General features: G+C 38.2%; 1 protein-coding gene across 1 annotated transcript in view; it reads left to right on the top strand.

Moving 5' to 3' along the window:
• LOC134546197 (microtubule-associated protein futsch-like) overlaps positions 1-21071 on the top strand; it is an 843281-nt gene that overhangs the window by 634535 nt on the left and 187675 nt on the right. The window contains exon 4 of the mRNA XM_063388803.1: positions 19264-19434. Within this exon, the coding sequence (XP_063244873.1) occupies positions 19264-19434 (171 nt within the window). The remainder of the gene's footprint in view (positions 1-19263; positions 19435-21071) is intronic.

The raw sequence follows: 21071 nt of genomic DNA, 5'->3' as shown, positions 1-21071 counted from the left end.
CCCACTTCACTAGTATGGCAGAACTGCAGACGACCTCACTACCCCCTAGGAGATCGATTAGCATTCGATCTATCGAATGGTGCTGTGCCCTGGCAGCTGAAATATGAAATAAAAGTAAATATATCGATTAGCATTCGACCTATCGAATGGTGCTGCGCCCTGGCAGCTGAAATATGAAATAAAAGTAAATATATCGATTAGCATTCGATCTATCGAATGGTGCTGTGCCCTGGCAGCTGAAATATGAAATAAAGATGGCGACGGTGGCACACTCTGGTAGCCAACTTGAGAATCAAGATGGCGGCACCTCTGGCAACTAATTTTTGAATTTGCTGCGCGATACTAGCGACATCTACCAGCCAACTTGAGAACCAAGATGGCGGCGCCTCTGACAACTAATTTTTTGAATTTAGCGCCATCTGGTAGTCTGTGCTGGAATTAAAGATGGCGGCTGTATAATAATTTTTAATTTCAAATGTGGCGCCTTAGGTATGCATTAAGGAAGGCAAAAACACCCTCCCCCATTTATCATAAACTTGCCGTCAGTACGTAGCATATATAGATTATTTATTCCACCATATTCCAATTGGTCTCGTGGTCTAGTGGTCAAGGCGTCCGCCTCGTAACCACGACATCCTGGACGTTTTCACGTCCCATGGATCGAATCCCAGCCTCGGCACTGAAATATTTTAGTTAAAATAAAATAATACCTGCTGCTACCTGGTGGCGACCAACAGAACTATATGACGTCACATAAGATGGCGGCCTCCAGCAGCCGAAACAAGATGGCGACCAGGAAAAATCAAGATGGCGGCCTCCAGCAGACGAAACAAGATGGCGGCCAGAAGAAATCAAGATGGCGGCCTCCAGCAGACTACACAGAATCATGACGTCACGATTCGAAGTTGGTTGAAATTTCTAGAAATACAAAATGGCGGATTTGCGAATTTGCGATTTGCGGATTTGCGAATTTGAGATTTGCGGATTTGCGGATTAGCCACTGGATTAGCGGATTAACCACTGGATTAGCGCATAAAAAACTAGATTTGCACATAAAAAACCATAAAAAATGCATAAAAAACCATAAAAAATGGGATAATCCCCGGATTACCCCGCTCCCCCCTCGCCTTTGTTCCAGAGTCGGCACTAATTTTTGAATTTGCCGCGCGATACTAGCGACATCTACCAGCCAACTTGAGAACCAAGATGGCGGCGCCTCTGGCAACTAATTTTTTGAATTTAGCGCCATCTGGTAGTCTGTGCTGGAATTAAAGATGGCGGCTGTATAATAATTTTTAATTTCAAATGTGGCGCCTTAGGTATGCATTAAGGAAGGCAAAAACACCCTCCCCCATTTATGATAAACTTGCCGTCAGTACGTAGCATATATAGATTATTTATTCCACCATATTCCAATTGGTCTCGTGGTCTAGTGGTCAAGGCGTCCGCCTCGTAACCACGACATCCTGGACGTTTTCACGTCCCATGGATCGAATCCCAGCCTCGGCACTGAAAATATTTTAGTTAAAATAAAATAATACCTGCTGCTACCTGGTGGCGACCAACAGAACTATATGACGTCACACAAGATGGCGGCCTCCAGCAGCCGAAACAAGATGGCGACCAGGAAAAATCAAGATGGCGGCCTCCAGCAGACGAAACAAGATGGCGGCCAGAAGAAATCAAGATGGCGGCCTCCAGCAGACGACACAGAATCATGACGTCACGATTCGAAGTTGGTGGAAATTTCTAGAAATACAAAATTGCGGATTTGCGGATTTGCGATTTGCGGATTTGCGGATTTGCGAATTTGAGATTTGCGGATTTGCGAATTTGAGATTTGCGAATTTGAGATTTGCGGATTTGCGGATTTGCGGATTAGCCACTGGATTAGCGCATAAAAAACTAGATTTGCACATAAAAAACCATAAAAAATGCGTAAAAAACCATAAAAATGGGATAATCCCCGGATTACCCCGCTCCCCCCTCGCCTATGTTCCAGAGTCGGCACGCTCTCCCTACTTGTAAATTTACAATTGCAATTGCTTGGTAATTATGGCATAGATGTTGGTGTATTTTCCTCTGTGTTATATAAATTTACAAATGTCAGTTAATTTTACTTTATCATTTACTCAATTTTTTAATAACACTGAACATGTTAATTTTTACTACTTCCAAAAAAATTACCTTTCGTTGATTATAGATGTATTGAACTGTGTCTAATTTAGATTTAATTTTAATGTCATCGCCTCCTTTATTTTCAGTGATCTAGCAGAGCATCGAACGCACAACCATCGTATTATTAGTTTAGCAGCTTAACCTCATGACCATCGTGCACAATAATAATTATGCAGAAATGGTAATAGGTCTTTCTTAATGTAGCGTAAATTAAATGGGTTTTGGTCAGTATAAAGAGTAAAATACATTGTATATTTATACTTCCTTGGTTGTTGCAAATTTACTGTGGCAAATTTTATGCACTTTTACAATGACGTGTGTATATTAAATGACACTGTAATGATAAAAATATACGACGTTGATTAATTTAACACTTTTTGTATGTGTAACTTCACATATACATCCTGCTGTGTTCTTTAAAACATAAGTTACTGAAATTAAATATTTACATTTGTGTATTTTTACCGAAGCCTGTAGCACAAGTTGGTAATCTAAAAACATTTGTGCAAAATTACACAACTGTACTGGTTTTAAAAGAAATGCACTACAAAAATGTAAAATCACTAAAATTTTGTTTATGTAAATTTACGGAAAAAAAATTCAGTGTGTGTATTTTAAATTTTTAAAAATAATCTTTAATTTACACACAAACCTTGTATTTCACAAATATTGAATATTTACAATATCAACCTACAATTGGCGTAAAATTACACGATGTTGTAATTTTGCACAAGGAATGTTGCCTGATAGGCACACATATTTTTTTAAAAAAAGAGCCCTTTGGCACAGCCTACAGGCGAAGGTAGATATCGAAGTAAGCAAACGTTCTGAAAGCTTCTATAAATTTCTGGAGCGATTTAAGAACTCACTGTATATTACATCCCATATGTTGTCTAATATCCCAAAATAATGAATAAAACATTCTCTCGTTACCCATGCAGCGTAAATATTTCGAAATTTTTTTTACTTAAATGCATCCGGCATTGAATAGCTTAGAATTAATTTCATATTATGTGTACTAAGGTATTTAAGATGTTTTTGCCTTTACACACATTTTTTTTATCTCTTGCACTAATATTTAGACGCATAAAAATGCTTTGGACGAAGATTTAAAAAATATTAAGATGGTTTAAAATCTATTCCAACGAATTTGATAGACAGGAAGTATTGATTTTTATTATTATTTTAACCCCTGTGTTTACGATAATGGTTCGTTTTATCACAAAATTGTTTCAGACAAAATATTTATATAATTATTAGAAGATCAAAAGTTAATTATATATTTTACAGGTTACCTAATAAGGGAGTTTGGTATTTTTTTGTCCTTTAATGGTTGGTTGTATCAAAAATGTATTTCGACAAACGTTTTTTGGAATTACTCTTTAGAGTTATAATATGTTCAGTCGGAAGCGATATTTATCATATTATGGAAGTTATAACGATTTTTTTTTTTTTTTTTTTTTTAACCTTCCCCATTCTACCCCTTTTGATCGGATTTTGGCCATTAACGAACTCGACCGAGATTTTTCATTGCTAGATTTTATGTATCAGTTTGGAAGTGATTGGTGTAAATTTACGGAAGTTATTGTGTGTTATTGTGTCCATAAAAATGTGATATATATGTATGTGTATACACTTTTGAGTTGATGATGATTTTGGGGTCTATGGACCATGAAACGGAAAAATATGTAAAAAATTTCCGGATCTCGCAACCTGGTAACGGCCACAATTCTTCGAAATCTACCTAAATGTGAGTAAATATTCACCTACTATTAATGTTTTAAAATGCATACTGTTTTAATGAAATTGTACTAGAACATTGTGGGTGTAAAACTGTCAGAAGAATCGTAAATTTACTCAGCAACTGTGTATTTCAATACCGATATTAAACTTCTATAATATAAACCTACATTTTACACGATGTAGTAGTAATTTTGCCCACCAAATGTGTAAAAACTCACAACCCATCCTCCCCTAACCCCAAATAACACGACAGAAATGTAAAAATACACTAACACCGAATGTGTAATTTTACAAATAAAAATTATACAGTAATATTATTAGACCAGCTTTCGTCCCTAAACCTCCTCATGAGGTGTAGCTGTGTATTTAGTGGGAAAATAGATGTTTTTTAATATACTTATTAAAATAAATAGCAATTGTAGATTTGCACGTTTATGTGACAAATAGAATCCATATATTTGGCCGGAATGTACGTACTTCCAAGTCTCTAAAATATGATAAATTTGATGATTGTAGCATGGGGAAAAAATAGGTAAAAAAAAACACAGACTAAATTTTTACTTATAACACATGATGTTACGATAAATCGCTATAGGACAGAAATTATGTATATCATTAATTTCGATAGGGCAACCATAAGTTAAGCATGGAAAATATTTTTAACATTCGAGAAAACAATTAGGAAATTCACCCTGGATCAAAGAAGTTGGCTGTAACTAAGGTATTGCCGTCGTAGATATGATAAGTTACGAGACCGAAATTTTAGATCCCACCGAATCTGATACGACTGTTCAATCCGTGTTTTCACATATGTTACCGTTCGTCCACAACGAACTTACGTAGAAAAGTCTACATCAACTTAAAAAATAGGCGTCGTTTCAAGCTCATCTCTCTTTCGCTCTTTGTGAGCTTAGCCTCCCCAACACCCGCATGAATTTGGGTCCATTTTTATGCTACTTTAAACAAAGGGAATTTTCACTGTGGTTAGCGATGATAGAAAGTAGCCTTTATAAACGTACGTCAAAGCATTTATTAAGTTCTACAGCATTAAAAAAAAATATTATTTAAAATTTTCGAAATTTTGTTGTTGGTTATGGGTATAGATCTATCTCCTGTGAAAATTTCGACTTTCTAGCTCGTCTGAAGTGGGGTAGAATTTGTATAGATGAGTGAGTGAGTGAGTCAGTAATTCGCACGTCGTGCTGCATATATATATTTGCATTAATGATTATATTTGAACATGTTATTTTAATCTTTCAGATTGTAATGAACATGATGTTACGTAATATATTTTGTGGTGGGTTTTACAGTTAGAAAATGCACAATACTTTTACTGGTAACATTGCCATGAAATATTTTATCAACTATTTTCCATAGAATTAGCTTTTAAAATTACTTTTCTTTCTACGATTTATGGTTTTCATGGTTCCGTCCAGTGAAATCTTCCAGTACGGCATAATGCCCCTATTTTTACGTCGAGATATTAGCGGAGTGATCGAAACACAACATACAGACTACGTGACTATGGACGGATTTATCTGCGGCGGTTTGCCTGTTTCATTTCACCTGGTGTTCGCTGGAAGTGTTTCGGCTCGCCCTTGACGGTAATCGCGGCGCCGCGCCGTGTCGAAACGCCTGCCTTGCAGAAGTACGACTGGTTGCCCAACTCGACCTCTCGGTAACGATGTGGAGCGGGCGCAGCGTGGACGCTAATTGTTCCCGTTATTCTCTCCTGATGCTCTCAAGGCCGTCCCTTCCACGGGGCAGGACAATGTCCCCGGCCGCAGCAGACTCTTCCAACCAATCCGCCCTTCATATCAGTCGAAAACATTACTCCGCCCACTTGGTCTAGGGGCTAGCTTGTCTGGCTGGTGGGCGAGGGGTCCGGATTCGATTCCTGGCCGGGGAGGGGATGTTTCAGACTTTCTCCCTGGGTTCAGGACTGGGTGTTTGTGATGTTCCTTTCACCTTCGTCCCGCGGAAGGCAGTGTGGAACCATTGCGGAACCATCCTGCTTCCGCAAGCATAGGGACGTCACGGCTGTCATCACCGTGGCGTTGCATGTGCTCATGACACCCAGTCGTTGCTGAAGCGACTCATCATCATCATCATCATCATCATCATCATCATCATCATCATCACTGTTAGTTAAGGGATTTTCTTGTATTTTAATTCCCGCGGTGTTTTTTTTTTTTTTTTACTTTTGTTGTAAAGGGTTCCGCAAGTGAATGTATACTGCTATTAGTAAAGACAGGCATTATTTGCGTACAAAAATTTCTGAACGCCCATTATACTGCAATATGGCATGCCCGCGCCAGCGGTTTCTTCCTTGTGATTGGCGGCCGTCTGCAAGAGAAGCAGTTGCTTTATTTGACCGGGCCTTTCAGGATGCGTTTGCTTCACACACTGAATTGGTTTGCTGAAAGTAGACATGTACCTGAAAGAAACTGAACCAATCACGAAAATCAGACGATGCTACAGTGTTTTAACTTTCACATAGTTAAAAATCGTTTCTCGAAAAATGCATACGCAGAGCTATTAGATATTATTTAATAATTTTTTTTATTAAATTGATTTAACGAAACATAAACTGCAAGAGAAATATTGCGATAAATTTTCAAGAAAAAACCTAAAAAATAGTAAGTAATGACACGAAAATTATAGCCAAGTCGGCGTGTGAGGCCGAGCATAAATACGAAACTGTTCGTAGAAGTTCAGATGTTGCAAAATTGCGTGTAGTCCAATGATTATTTTATGTTCGGCGGAATATGAGCGCACTTTGGTCACTTTACTATACTTTTCGGTGTTTTTTTAATGTTTCCCGCTTGGCGTATGTTCAGCCACTGGAATAAGCATATGCCAGTTTATGTCTGGAAGAGTTGCGGCAGAGCTGGCAGCAGACCGCAACTCACCATGTGTCGCTCGTGTGTAGCCAGTCGTCGCACTAGAACTCAGGGAGTTCGCATCTAGCCCCAGCTTTGGTTTGCATGAGTAAAAATTTGGATTTCCCAAAACTCTGAAAGTCTCAGGTTTGTAGGATTGTGAGAAAACCAATGTTTTATTGATTTGTGAATGATATAAAAAAAACCTAATACACGACAAAGGCTACACACTAACGATTAATTTAAAATTGTACCCAACACGATTACGTGCTCTTCAGTTCATAAAAAAATGGCTTTTAAGTTCCTAAAATCAATTAAATAAATTGATTAATGATATTTATACTATAAATTTATTCAAAATAATGAGTAAAAACACAACATTAAGGAAGCAATGAGGTTTGAGGCAAGAATCTGTCGATGTGTTGTCAGGGTTTGATGTGTTGAGGGTTATCTGCGTTCCTGCGTATTTTGATAATGTTTGTATGTTAAGCTCGGTTCTCTGTTTTGCACAAGGTTAAGTGGGTAGTATTTATAAATACGAGGCTGCTTCCGTGGGATGGTTGGCTAATCTTGCGTTAACTTTATAAAATATATTTAATGGGGTTTTATTCATGTCAGTGAAGCGGGATGATTAGTTTGACGCTCGCTGGTTCTTCTAGCGCGGCATCACTTCTTAAGAACAAGGCTGTGGACTATGGCGCAGTCTTTTCGACGTGGATAGGGTCGGCAGTGACTGTAACATGTGGCGGAGAAATGAAGATAAAGGTGTAATGCAAGTCCCATAAGTGCTTTCAAGAATCTGTACCGAATGACTCTTGCCTGAAAATTATGTATTCTGAAACCACGCGTTTTTGCCGTTTTCATTCTTTTAAAAAATACCTTTTAAAAACAAAATATGTAAATAGAACTACTCATCCGTCCCCAGCGTATTCTTAAATGATTTTCGTAAACTGACACCACTCTGATAACATGAGCAGTTTTCAAATCGCGTGAGTTCTTCTGAAGCTCTGCACATACACTGTATGTGTGTCAAGGTAGGCCTGGTCCTATAGCGATAAGATATTTAATTTCCTACTTTAATGAAGCATTTAAATGTACGCTTGATAAAGTCATTTTACATTTACTTGCACAGACCTGTACCTATATGATGATGGTCGTACCTAGGGTTCGAGTCTTGGTCTGGTCGGGGATTTTTCACTGTTGGAACATTTCCTTCCTAGTTCCGGGTGTCGTGCTGTGCCTTCACCTCCACCCTGCAGAAGACAACGACGAACCATCGCAGAAGCATGTAGCCAGTCGCGCCATGGCTGTCTCCCCGTGGCCAACCATCCTCTGGGAAAACAACCCAAACATCGCAGGTTATTATTATTAGTCGGTTTTTCTCTCATATATATCCCAAGTAACATCTTCAGGAATACAATTTCTGCTGTGGGAAAGTGCTGTTTCTAATGCAGCTAATACAGCAGTCGATAATTTCAAGCATTATTTTGCGGCAAACAATTATTTTTTCAAGTAGCTACGGGAATTTTTTTTCTCAGTCATTATTCGCAACTTACGTCATTGTTTGCGATCACTGCTCCACATTTCGCAACTGCGCGACGCCTATTACCTCAGTCATCCGCCAAGAGTGTGAGAGGGATAAATGTGTGGGGAAAAGGGCGGGGGGATTGGAAAGCCTCCCCTTTCACCACAGGTGGAATCAAGGAGAATGATGGGGGAAGGGGTTCTTGAAAGTCTCTAGATTTTCGCCCCCCCCCCCCCTTCCCCTGGTTCTTTTTACCTCAACTTACAGTAGATAAAATACTTTTTTTAGGGGAGAGGGGGATTAAGAAAAACAAATTCACGAGCATCAGAATGCGTCACTGCACTGTAAAATTTGTTTAGTACTTTTACAAGGGTAGTCCTTGTTTGTAAGGATTTTGCTTGTAAAAAGTACAAAAATTGTTTTCAGTGTGCCTTCACGTCTCTTGTCAAGCACATGTTGCGTCCATTCCTCTTGGATTGGCTGGCGATGAATACATGTACGCTTTTGGGAACAACATCGCGTACTACAGGTATTTGTCAGCAGAACTGGTCAAATCAATCGATGTGTGCCATGAAACATGTGTTTTGACTAAAAATAGTGAACCGGTATAATCGGCTTCATGTTAAAATTATTGAATATAAAGCTGTGCTTCACGGAGAAATATTTTAATGGTGGCCGTGATAGCTAACACGTCGCGCTCATGTGGCGAGGGTCCCAACACATCGGCATGTCTCATTTATGAGCATTGAGCCTGCTGCCATCTGGTTCGGAGCCGACAACAGTCTTTGAAGTCCCGTCGACTTTAGTCTCGGTTTCATAAAGTGAGTTGATTATTTCATTTTCTTGTCATTAACAGTAATAAAGAGATTTTCCTCTAAATTTATTCCTATCTATAGGCCTACCTTTCTTTCATTTTATGTTTTGTCTCAAAATGTTTTCAACAAATATTAACTAAACACTATCTAAAAGCGGTAAAAAGTCACGCAACTGTTCATTACTATGAACTCTTGCGTGACTTTTACAGCTCGAAAATAAAATTTTAATATATAGTTGGAAAGGAATTTTGTGACCCGAAAGATTTTCAGGAATAAATTTTAATAAACTGCCCTAGTTAATAGCAATGATGAAAATTAAATGATCAAATCAAAGTGTGAGTCTGAGTCGATGCATAAACATGCGATGTAAAACTCATAGCAGAAAAGCAAACAAAAATAGCTGCATTGAAATGTAGACGTACATAGTGCTACGACCTTTACAATGTTCCAACAATGTTAGCCATAACACACTATTTTCAACCGCGATCTATGTGTGTATACATACGTCATAAGCCAGTGGTGGCGACGCAGGTTTTTTTTTGTCGTGGACCCTACGTCAAAAATAACTCTAAATATGTACACATACCTGCCAACTTTTACGGATTTCAAAACGTTTTTAATAAATTTAGAAATTCGCTGAACGGGTAATTTTGAGTTTGTAACGACGAGATCTGTATGAGAGAGACAACACGCATGGACGTGGATGCCAAACAAAGAAGCATCATTGTTCTTGACATCGTCGTTCTCATTGGCTCTTTCCGACGAATCAAAAATTAAGTAACTTGTCCATTTGGAAAACAAGCGCCACTCAGCTCTAGTTTCCAAACATGGTGGAACGTAGCAAGCGGTAAATATTTCGTAGAAGTATTCCGAAAAGTTTTAATTGTTCTGTTCTTTTATATTTCCTTTATACCTTGCACCAATACGAAAATGGACGAGTAATTAAATATATTTTACTAGTTTCGCGATGTTTTCCAACTATTTATTTTATTTATTTATTAATTTTCGTCCATATCTACCATACCGACATTTGCACAAATGGTATAGGACACGTCAAGAAATATAAAAACAACAATAACTAGGAAGTCACACAACAATTTTAATAAATGTGCTCGAAAGCAAAGAGAAACAATATGTGTTCTACAGCTCAGTAAGGAAATATTTCATTACTGCATGTGATTACATGATTAATAAGTTTTCTTTTAATAGTGAAGTTTTAAAACATGCAGAAGTGGCACGATTGAAGGGAATTGAAAATGCACAATTTTCATCTGTGCGTTACGTTGTGAAATTGTTACCCATTATATTGTCGGTGAAAAAAGAGGAAACTATTTATTTGGCAATATATGAACTCCATAAACAATGTACAAATGTGCAGATTAATGACATTTCTGCTGCTGTGGATAAATATGTGTTGATTTATGTGAAATGGGCAGAGATATCACATACACAAGGAGTTGAAGGGGTTTGTACATATGACAGAATATCAAAGTTTATGCTTTCCATTTTAAGTATACCACACAGTGATGCGGAATGCGAACGTATCTTTAGCGTCGTAAAAAAAAAACAGCATTTAGGTCATCTATGTCAAGAGAAACACTCCAGTCAGTATCTGTTCTCAAATGCAAGAGGTCTGGACCATGTTATCAACAAAACTTCAGGAGTGTTTTCCTGCAAGCAGCAAAAAAGGCCACTTCATAACCATTACAAATGAAGCAGAACACTACAGATTAATCTTTTTTCACATAAAATTCATGAATTATTCATCCATCAGTCCAATATTTTTTTTAAGGTAAGACCACCTTCAAGTTTGGTTTATTGTTGTCAGTGTAAGTTTTTTGTGTAGTTGTTAACATTTTTGTGCTAAGTTTTTTAAATATTATTACAGCAGCACTATAAAATATATTTTTAGAGTAGTTTTGCATAAGATTTTGTTGGGTCGAATATAAGGTTATGGGAATGTCGAGAAATTGATATTGGTTACCGTTACTTAGTAATTGCCGCACATGATTTACGCCAAACTTTATAAATCTAAATGTTTTACTGATGGGGGTTTCAAAAAGTTGGCAGGTATGTGTACATAACATGGTTGATTATTGTCTTCTGCTTAGTAGGCCGTCATTGCCTTACAATTTTCCTACAGTACTTTCAAATTCAATAAATTGTAAAGAAGCCATTTTTGGGTTGGTATACCAACGATACACTAGTTGTTAGGGGCATGTATTTTTCACGAAACGATTTCCAGACGAGCTGAAAGTTAAAACACTGTAGCATCATATGTGTTTCGTGATTGGTCGAGTTTCTTTGAGACATCCAATGTGGAAGCAAACGCGTCACGAACGGCCTGGTCAAATAAGGCAATGGCTCCTCTTGCAGACGGCCGCCAATTGCAAGGAAGAAACTGCTGGTGCCGGTATGCAGTATCGCAGTCTAATGAGCGTTCAGATTTTTTTTTCGCGAGAAATTGGTAAATAAGCCGTCCAGTGATGGACAGGCAGAATGTCTGACGCGCAGACATCCATGTTGTCTGCTGGTCGTAATAGGAGCGTCGCTCCCGTCCCGTGAGGGAACCGGTCTTCGCCGGTGGGTGTTTGTTCTCGGCGAGCCGCAATTACCCTCGTCAGTCGGCAATGACGAGGCTGTAGACTGGTAACGCCTATTTACACTGGTAGATTTGGCACTGAGAAGTGATGTAGAGGCCAAAACAACAGTTTTCACATTGTTGGTCTCTGTATGTCCACACCGTAAATTCTTTTTGTAAATGGAACTTACTTAAATTATCATTTAAAATTAAAGGTATTTGTTAATTTGTACATTTACATGAAAACAACTGTATCTACAAAATAGTGTTCGCAGTAATACTGGGCTCGGATTCTTATCCGGGCATATATGCTTTGTGTTGTCCCAGCACCTCCAACAGTTAAAGTGGTTTGTAAACCGTCTCCTGAATAGCTTTCCAGTATTAACTGTGCACATAATAGGCATAATAAAACAAAATAATGTTCAATTATTGAATATTCGATTATCTTTCCCATTGTTAAAAATTATTTTTGGATGAAAAACCAATTAAAATATAAAATTATGCGTCAATTTTCGTAAGATGTGGTCAGTATTATATCAAAAAAGTATTTCATTAATGCAAAAATAACCATTGTTTCCGTGTTTCTTGTAGTAATACAAAGTATTTCTTGGCAACTGGGTTCCAAATGAATCTTTTTTAAAACTACAGAATATTTTTCTGTATAGATAAAAAAAAACATATTTTTAATTTGGATGAAATTTAGCACGATAGCAATAAATGTCATGTAGTAGCCTACATTTGTGACATTATTATCCCAGTAAGTGAAACAACGAATGATAAGTGTATGTTCTAGAAGTGTTGTTTCTACTTTACAAGATAATAGTTTTTTTACAGCATTAACATTATTTTTATACTCTGGATCTACAAGTTATTTCTTAGTAATTTAAGTATTTAATAAAAGTTTTAAATTCCACTTTACTGTAACGTGCATGGACATTGCATATTTTGAACAGACACTCTTTAAATGGTATCGGTGTCCATGACACTCCCCTCATAACGACAATCATTAAATTAAATTATGAGTTTACTGTAATGTTATTGTTGTATTTCTTAAAAATTGTTTATTTTATTTGTAACTACTATTGCAAAATGATCGTGACATTAAAATATCCGTTATAATCATGACGCCCGTATATCAAATAGTATTTCATACATTTTCAGTCTAAAAAATTGTTTCCATAGGATAACAAAACACCCCCCCCCCCCCCCCCTTGAGGAAATAACGGGTGCACGGCAACGCCCGCAATGTGTCCCACTTGCGGAAAATTAAAACCTTGCCTTGACCTCCTTTCGGAATCGAAACCCCGAAATGTTTTGGTGGGTTGCGAGTGATCCGAACGACTGAACCGCCGTGTTGTATGGTATGGTAGAGGTTGTTTTCCTTCTTCTTAAGAAACTTTATAAGGGCCTTAAGGCTCGGTCTCAACGCCTTTTTTTGTCTTTACTTTTAAGGACTATTTCTAAAATTTTAACTCGATACTTCCCTTGCATTCCTTTTTATTATGCCACAAATATTTTCTACATATATCCACTTAGTGTAAAGAGGCGCGAAAGTGATAATTACAAGGCCTTTTTACACCGAAGATACTAAACTAATGAATATGTGTTGATTATTTTTGTGCTTGAACAAAAAAAGCAAGGGAGGTATCCAGTTAACATTTTATAAATAGCCCTTAAATAAAAGTTATGACAATCAACATGGCGAATGAGATAGATTTAAATTGTGAATTGAAGAAACTGCAGTTTTGGTTTGTGACAAATCGGGCCAACAAAAAAAAATATTAGACACAGACACAATAACACACAACTACTCTGTCCAAGGGTATTGGGAAAGACATCGGCCATGTCCGGTGGCGAGGAAGCATCCCAGCATTTGCCTGGAGAGATTTCGAGACGCCATTTGGGAAACCCTCGATCAAGCACTAGCGGCTCCGGGAAGACTTTGGGAGGGGCTATCGTGCAAAGAAAGGATGCAGTTTGTTGCACATCATGAAATTAAATAAATTAGAATTTGGCTTTAGAATATTTACGAATTCATACGGAACTTAAATGTTTCATAACAATTTTCAATGAAAGAAAAGTTTACTGCATGAATCTAAGTATTTAATTTAACATAAATATACCTTCCAAAAATAATAAATAAAAACACAATTTGAGCTCGGGTGGTGCTGTTGCCCCCAGACGCACTCTGCAGCCGCGGCTGTGATCAAGGTGGTCCAGACCGGGACTATAGACGTGCACCTCCTCTGCCCGCTCTGGGTCGGTGCACGAACACAACCCCGGCGCCGCCGCGGCCGATGGAATGGCGGGGTTGCTTAGCCGCGGGGAGTGGGTTTGTGAGCGTCGCTAGTTCAACTATCCCCCCCCCCCCCCCAACCCCACCGTGTCTGCCCTGCGTAATGAATATTTAATAAGCCGCCGACGAGTATTCGCGAAAGCAATCTGGCCAGCGCGCGCACAATGGGGTTCGTCGTTTTCTCTGCGAGAGCCCTGCGCCGCGCCGGAACAAAGATGGCGCCCCTTCCTCGCTCTGCCTTTTCCTCCTCCTACCAACCTTCACCTCGCAAGTGGGTTGCTAGCCCGCCCTGTGTCAGGAGTGTATCTGTGTTAGTGAGCCGGAATGATAAGTGTGACGCTCGCTGGTGCTGCTAGAGCCGTATCGCCTCTGAACTGGCGCGCAGTTTTCTCGTTGTGCTTGAACAACTATCAGATCTGAGAGGTAACCATTACATTATATGGTGGGGAAATGAATATATAGATGTAATGCAATTCCATTCAGTGCTTTCAAGAATCTGTACCGGGTGTTTCAAAACTAAACATTATTCTGGAAAAAAAAAAGCCTTTTGGCAATTTTCACTTTTCTAAAAATGTTTTTCGTAAAAAAAAAAAACTCGGTTATCTCGAGCAGTTATAAAAATCACGTGGTTTCTTCTAAAGCTCTGCACACCGTATGTGTGTCCGGGTAGGCGGGGCCCTTAACTCGGTGAATAGTGATTCATCTCGCTAGGTAGTAGAAACATTTGTGGGTTCAGTGACATTTGCGGTAGACTCCAAAGTCCTTTTTATACACGACCAATTTTCGTGCGAGACGTGTTAACTGGCTAGCTTGTGATTCCATATTTATTTGATAAATGTTTCGTGATTGGCCCAGAGTCACCCATATAATTAAGAGCCAATAGCATAAGCAGCACAAATATTTTAATTATGTTTCGTGATTGGCCCAGAGTCACCCATATAATTAAGAGCCAATAGCATAAGCAGCAGAAATATTTTAATTATGTTTCGTGATTGGCCCAGAGTCACCCATATAATTAAGAGCCAATAGCATAAGCAGCACAAATATTTTAATTATGTTTCGTGATTGGCTCAGAGTCACCCATATAATTAAGAGCCAATAGCATAAGCAGCACAAATATTTTAATTATGTTTCGTGATTGGCCCAGAGTCACCCATATAATTAAGAGCCAATAGCATAAGCAGCACAAATATTTTAATTATGCCTATCGCGAAATTAGACCATGAATTATCCAGGTCTCTATATATTGTTTATGCCATTTTTTAAGCTACGTCGAAAATGGTCTTGAAGACGATAGCCAATAAAGATACAATGACCTAAGTCGGGGATATTGGAAAAGGAATTGGCCATGGCATATTGTAATATATCATACCACCATTGAATATTTAGATGACGGGTCCAGACTCCAAACCAGCATACTCCCGGAATTTGAGAACTTTGACACCTTCATTAATTACATAAACATCAAAAAATAATCGTTGTCTTATAATGTAGCCAATAGCTTCGAATTTTAACCTGCAAAGTTCCCAATTGTAAACTAAATTTGTTCTCTTTATGGGTAAGGCAGTATTTATAAACAACGCTATATCACAAGAAACGAAGAAACTAATGATGCAAAAACACAACACATGCATCGACCAACTTTCAGCTTCTTGCGTTTCGACTTCTATTATTTAAAGTAAAGTATTTCGAAAACAGTTAAAACATGCAGACGATATGTGTATAGATGCCTAAGATTTTATTTTCGCATGGTTCAGGATTTCACTATTATCTCACACTGAAAGCAAATAATGCTTTTAAATCTAATTACTAAGAATACCGAACGATTTTATGAAAAAAAAAATTATAATAACAATGTGGAAAGAAGCCCAATGAAGAATATTTTTTTCTCCAGTTTTACAGTTTCCAATTAGTATGGTTTGAAACGTTTTGCGGCTTGCGTGTTTATAAATTACCGTAGTTTTTCTTGCGTAAGTTACGTGTTGTGTCTTTGTGCTCTTGCGTTTCTTGCGTAGTTTATAAACCCACCCTAAGTTGCAAGCAGAAAAATAAAACTTTCACTTCGAACTATGTTAAATATATGAGAGAGATTTTTTTCTCAATGTAATGAAAATATTGTTGGTCGTAAATATTAATGTAAGTTACAGGAGCAGAGCAGGAATCGGTGCAGTGGTCGAACAGATCCCGTTGCACGCTGTACCCGAGATCTGTCCCGAGGGAAGAAAGCGACACTTTCTAATTGGAGCGTCGCCGATCCGGGCTTCGAAAAATAGTGGCGGGCGGGTTTTCACTCGCCGGGCGAGACCCCGAGACCGCGGGCGGGAAAACATAAAGGAAAGAAGGAAGAAAAGGAATGAAACGAGGCTGGCTGCGAGGTCCTTGTTGGGCGTCACCGGCGCTCGTATTGATGGCGTGGTTGGTTTTCCGCCAGTTCCTCTTGCCGGCGGGAGAGGACTGGCCTCGCATCAGTCACCTGTCGCCCCGCGTCCTCCCCCTTTCCCTCCTTCCCCTCGCACCTGCGAGGGGTCAACCTCGCCTGAGGTCGGTATAGCCGGGTTTATAAACCACGCGACAAACGCAAAACACAAACAATTTCAGTAACGACGTTTTCAAATACCCATTTATGAACCACGCAAGACGCAAACACGCAACGCAGGCATCGGCCAACTTTCAACTTCTGGCGTTCCGCTTGCATTTCCACCTTCAATATTTGAAGGGAGTTGTTTTGAAAACTTTGAAAGATGCAGACGTTATGTCGCGATGTTATTTTTATTATACGTTAAAGAAGAATAACACTTTTAAATCATAGTATTGGCAGTTTTGTATGTATTCACGATGAACGTGTATTAATTATCAAAAGAAACCCGTGAAATAAATTTGTTTTCTACAGTTTTACAATTTCAAGTTGTAGGCTCGGTGACATCTTGCGAATTTTTTTTTTTTTTTTGCTTTATAAACGACTGTGAATTTCTTGCGCTGTTGTGATCTATAAGCCCGACCTTGACGAGAGTATTCAAGAAGAACAGCACCGCGAGGCTCCACTCCCCCATCCTCCTCCACATGGTTTGAATTTTTTTTTGCAAGGGAAATATGTTACAGCAGTAAAGAAAAAATAGGGGGGGGGGGGATCCGGAAAGAACCTGCCGACTTTACGGCGCATACAATCAATCCTTGGCTCTCTACTCCCGGATGCGGGAGTCGGAAGTCGCCGCGCCTTGTACGCCGTGTCCGTCTCCCCGCGATTAGAACGAATTCGCAACGGCGCGGCGTTCACCGATGCACAGAAGAAAAAATTGTGTTCTTTTACAAAAGGTTCCTTTGGAAATCAGTTGTCAAAAATAGTTTTTGTTACTGCAAGAGAGATATTATAACTTTGTACAATACATGGCTATGGTTATTTTTGCATATATATAATACGTTTTTCGAGATAATACTGAATATTTCTTACAAAAATGGCGCATAATTTTATATTTTAATGGATGTTTCATTCAAGCTTAATTTATTGTTCTTTTTTCGTTTACCATGAACAAAGATTCGACTTTTTTTTTTTTGTGCTTAATATGTCTGCAATTAATACTGGAAAGCTATTCAGGGAACGGTTTACATATGAACTATTAGAGGTACTGGGACAACACAAAGCATAAATGATCTGGTAAGAATCAGAACCAAGTATTACTGCGAACACTATTTTTATTGATACGGTTGTTTTCATGTAAATTTAATGTAAATTTACATATATATGTAATGTTACATCAATATTTCTGTTCAATTTACAAAACAATAAATGTATAGTTCACTCATACACGCCCTGGAATGAAGAACAGTGTACACAAAACTTGACTGTAACTTGAATGTTGTATGTACTTATAACCTGAAAGTGAACTCCTCCATATTTAAAAAAATATGTTTCCAGGATCCTCTTGAAGAAGAATAGTGAAGTGCCTCTAAATATACTACGTCATTAAGTCGAGACTTGACATGTTGCATCTTGTTTTTCCGACCTTGTAGCCCATTTGGTTTGAACGCCAGCTAACTTACGGTACGGTAGGCTTTCAGCTAGAATCAAGAACTCAGTTCGTAGAGAAGCCATACAATTACCACTTTGCATAAAAGTAGGAGCGTCAATCATAACGAAAATACTATATACTGAGAAAAAAACTTTTTAGATTAACTTACATTTACCGTTTACGTGTTATGTTTAATGTGTATTTGTTAATGTTCAGATTACATATTTAAATGCAATAATTAAATTTTGCTACGTTAAGTTCAATAACTTGCAGTATGGAACAAAAATCTGTTAATGACTTATTACAGAAGTGTTTCAGACTAGCAGAAATGCATTGCTAGGAACATGTATTTTTCGCTAAAAGATTTCGAGACTAGCTGAGAGTTAAAACTCTGTAGCATCGACGGTGTTTTGACTGGTTGTGGTTCTTTCAGGTGCATTGTTGCTGTTGGTACACGAACCACAGTTCCAGTGTGGAAGCAAACGCGTCCTAAATGGCCCGGTAAATAAGACGACCGGGAATTGCAATCAAGTAACCGCTGGTGCGAGCAAACAATAAATGATAGTTCAGAATTTTTTTTTCCTCTGAAAATACACGGCCTTATTCATTTTATATTACCTATACATATGTCCATTTAAGTATGTCCCAGTTACAAAATTTAATAATAGTATTAACTGTAAGCGTTCTAGAGTGTTTGTTCAAGGTCACAATTAAAGAGTAACTCAAACAGTTTTAGATAATCGCATGCGTGAAAATACTGTTTTGTTGTTTTCTCGCTTACAGCGCCACCTACGTTGAAAGAATGGTTCTTTCCCCAATTAGTAAAGGGTAAACCTGTAAACTTTATTATGACATTTCGCTGGCCTCCACGTTCACCTGACATAACACCATGCGATTTTTATTTTTACTTTGGGGATTTATAAAAGATCGTGTCTACGTTTCGCCGCTACTTAATGCTTTGCCAGAGTTCAGACACATTACTCTGGACGTGTTAAACAAAGTGTGGTAAGAATTGTATTTGAGTTGTGATGTGTGCAGTATAACTAAAGTTGCCCATATCGAACATTTGTAAAATGAAAATAAAAACTAGTTTAGTTTACCTTCAAATTGTTCTATGATTTGTTGTAGATAGTCTAAATTAACTGTTATAATATACCATTGAAGCTGGGACATTCTTTCATGGGCAGCCTGTACTGCTGTGCACGAGAACCTACACTGTCACGTGCTTGTGCGCAGAAATGGCAGCGTCGAGCGCGCCGCCCCGCGAGCAGCCGCCGCCCGCCGCCGGGGGGCGGGAGGGGCGGGAGGGGCGGGTGTTCGCGGTGCTGGGGCCGGCGCCGAGGGACGAGCTGCCCGCCTGCTGGGTGCCCGGGCCGCCCCCGACCGCCGCCCGCCGCCGCCGGCCAGGTCAGCCAGTTCTGCTGCTGATCACATTCAACACTTTCTGGCGATATTTCCATTTTTATACTAGGCCTTTCACTTTATCATCATTTATAACATAATACTCGTTTGTTAGTTGTTAGTTCGCACGTTCTGTTACAAACCGGAGTGGCACAGAGTTCGCGGGATGTGTGGGGGATACCATCATTCCTTCCTGTTACCCTTGTTTTACTTCATTTTATACATTTTGCCTTCTTTACTTCACACGATTTTAGTTTTATTTTCCTTTATTTTTCTTTTAAAGGATTGTATTTTTATAATTGTAATTTATCTGTTTGTGGCCGCTCTGTTGTTTCTAACCTTACGAATACTCCTATTTATATAAATGTTACGGATAATTTTTTTATCTCAATGCATGCAAGATAAATAATTGAAATACAATTAGTGTGTCTTATCAGTGCAGTTTCCATTCTAAATGAGTTTCCTTCCAGATAAATGATACTTTTCCTTCTTTATAAGGAAGGAAAGTTGTTGGAAGGACTGTACTAAATAAATTATACAAGATGCGAAAATGGACCGCCAGATTTAAACGTTTTATTTTTTATCTCCGTTACGTACAGGGTGGCCACCCATAATCAGAGTTAGTCTCGTCAATTTTCGAGGTTATTACAGATGAAACGAAGTGGTGCAGTGCATAGTCAGGAAGAACACAGTTCGATCTCCGAACCCACTATCCTGATCTTTGCTTTACGTGTTCGCGACATAACTTCAGGCAAATTCTGGATATATAGGGAGAGTGGATTCGACCGACATATTTCAGTTGCAGGTTCATTACGGCTAAGTAAGTTGAAAACTTCATTATGACTTGTGGTCTGCAGTGCAACCCAAGGCTGGTATACTTCTTTGAAGTTGGGGCTAAACAACATTTTATTGTTAAAAAAAAGAGAAAGATATTTATTAGGTTAGTTTTAAATACTGGTTTGTAGGTTAGGATAGCTACATTAAAAATACTTTAAAAGAGTGGATATTTTATTAGGATAGGTTAGCTACATTAAAATACTATAAAATAATTTTAATTATTGGTTAGGAATTATCTAATTAAGATGTAGCTAACTTCACGTAACAATTTATCATTATAATTTTATAGTATCTGTAATGTAGCTAACCTAACCTAACCTAACCAACTTTTCACACGATTTGACAGTATTTTTATTTAATGCAGTTTTTAGAACATACGCCATTGCAGTTTTGCACTGTTAAGTCATGGAAAAATTCCTAAAATAAAAAAATTATCTTAAAGATAAAAAATTCACAGAAAACAAGACAATCAGCTGATGTCTTGTTTTCTGTGATTTTTTTTATCTTCATACTTATAATTTTTTTTTTCGGAATTTTCCCATGACAAACAATGCAAAACTGAAATGGCGTATGTCCAAAAAATCGCATTAAATCAAATTTCTCCATTGAATGCTTCATTTAAAGAACTTCGTATTTTTTATTGTCGCTAACCTAACCTAATCAACTGTTCATACTACATTAAAGTATATTTAATGTAGCTTGACACTTCTATAATTTTTCCATCACTGAAGTTTATGAAAGACGATCTAGACTTCTTTCCTGCGCATTTTTATCCTATAATATATGCTATCGAAGTTGCACGAGCG

Source organism: Bacillus rossius, chromosome 1, assembly GCF_032445375.1.
Source record: "Bacillus rossius redtenbacheri isolate Brsri chromosome 1, Brsri_v3, whole genome shotgun sequence".
NCBI classification, from domain to species: Eukaryota; Metazoa; Arthropoda; class Insecta; order Phasmatodea; family Bacillidae; genus Bacillus; species Bacillus rossius.
Note: the sequence above shows the minus strand (reverse complement) of the source record. Positions and strands in the feature narration are given on the sequence as shown.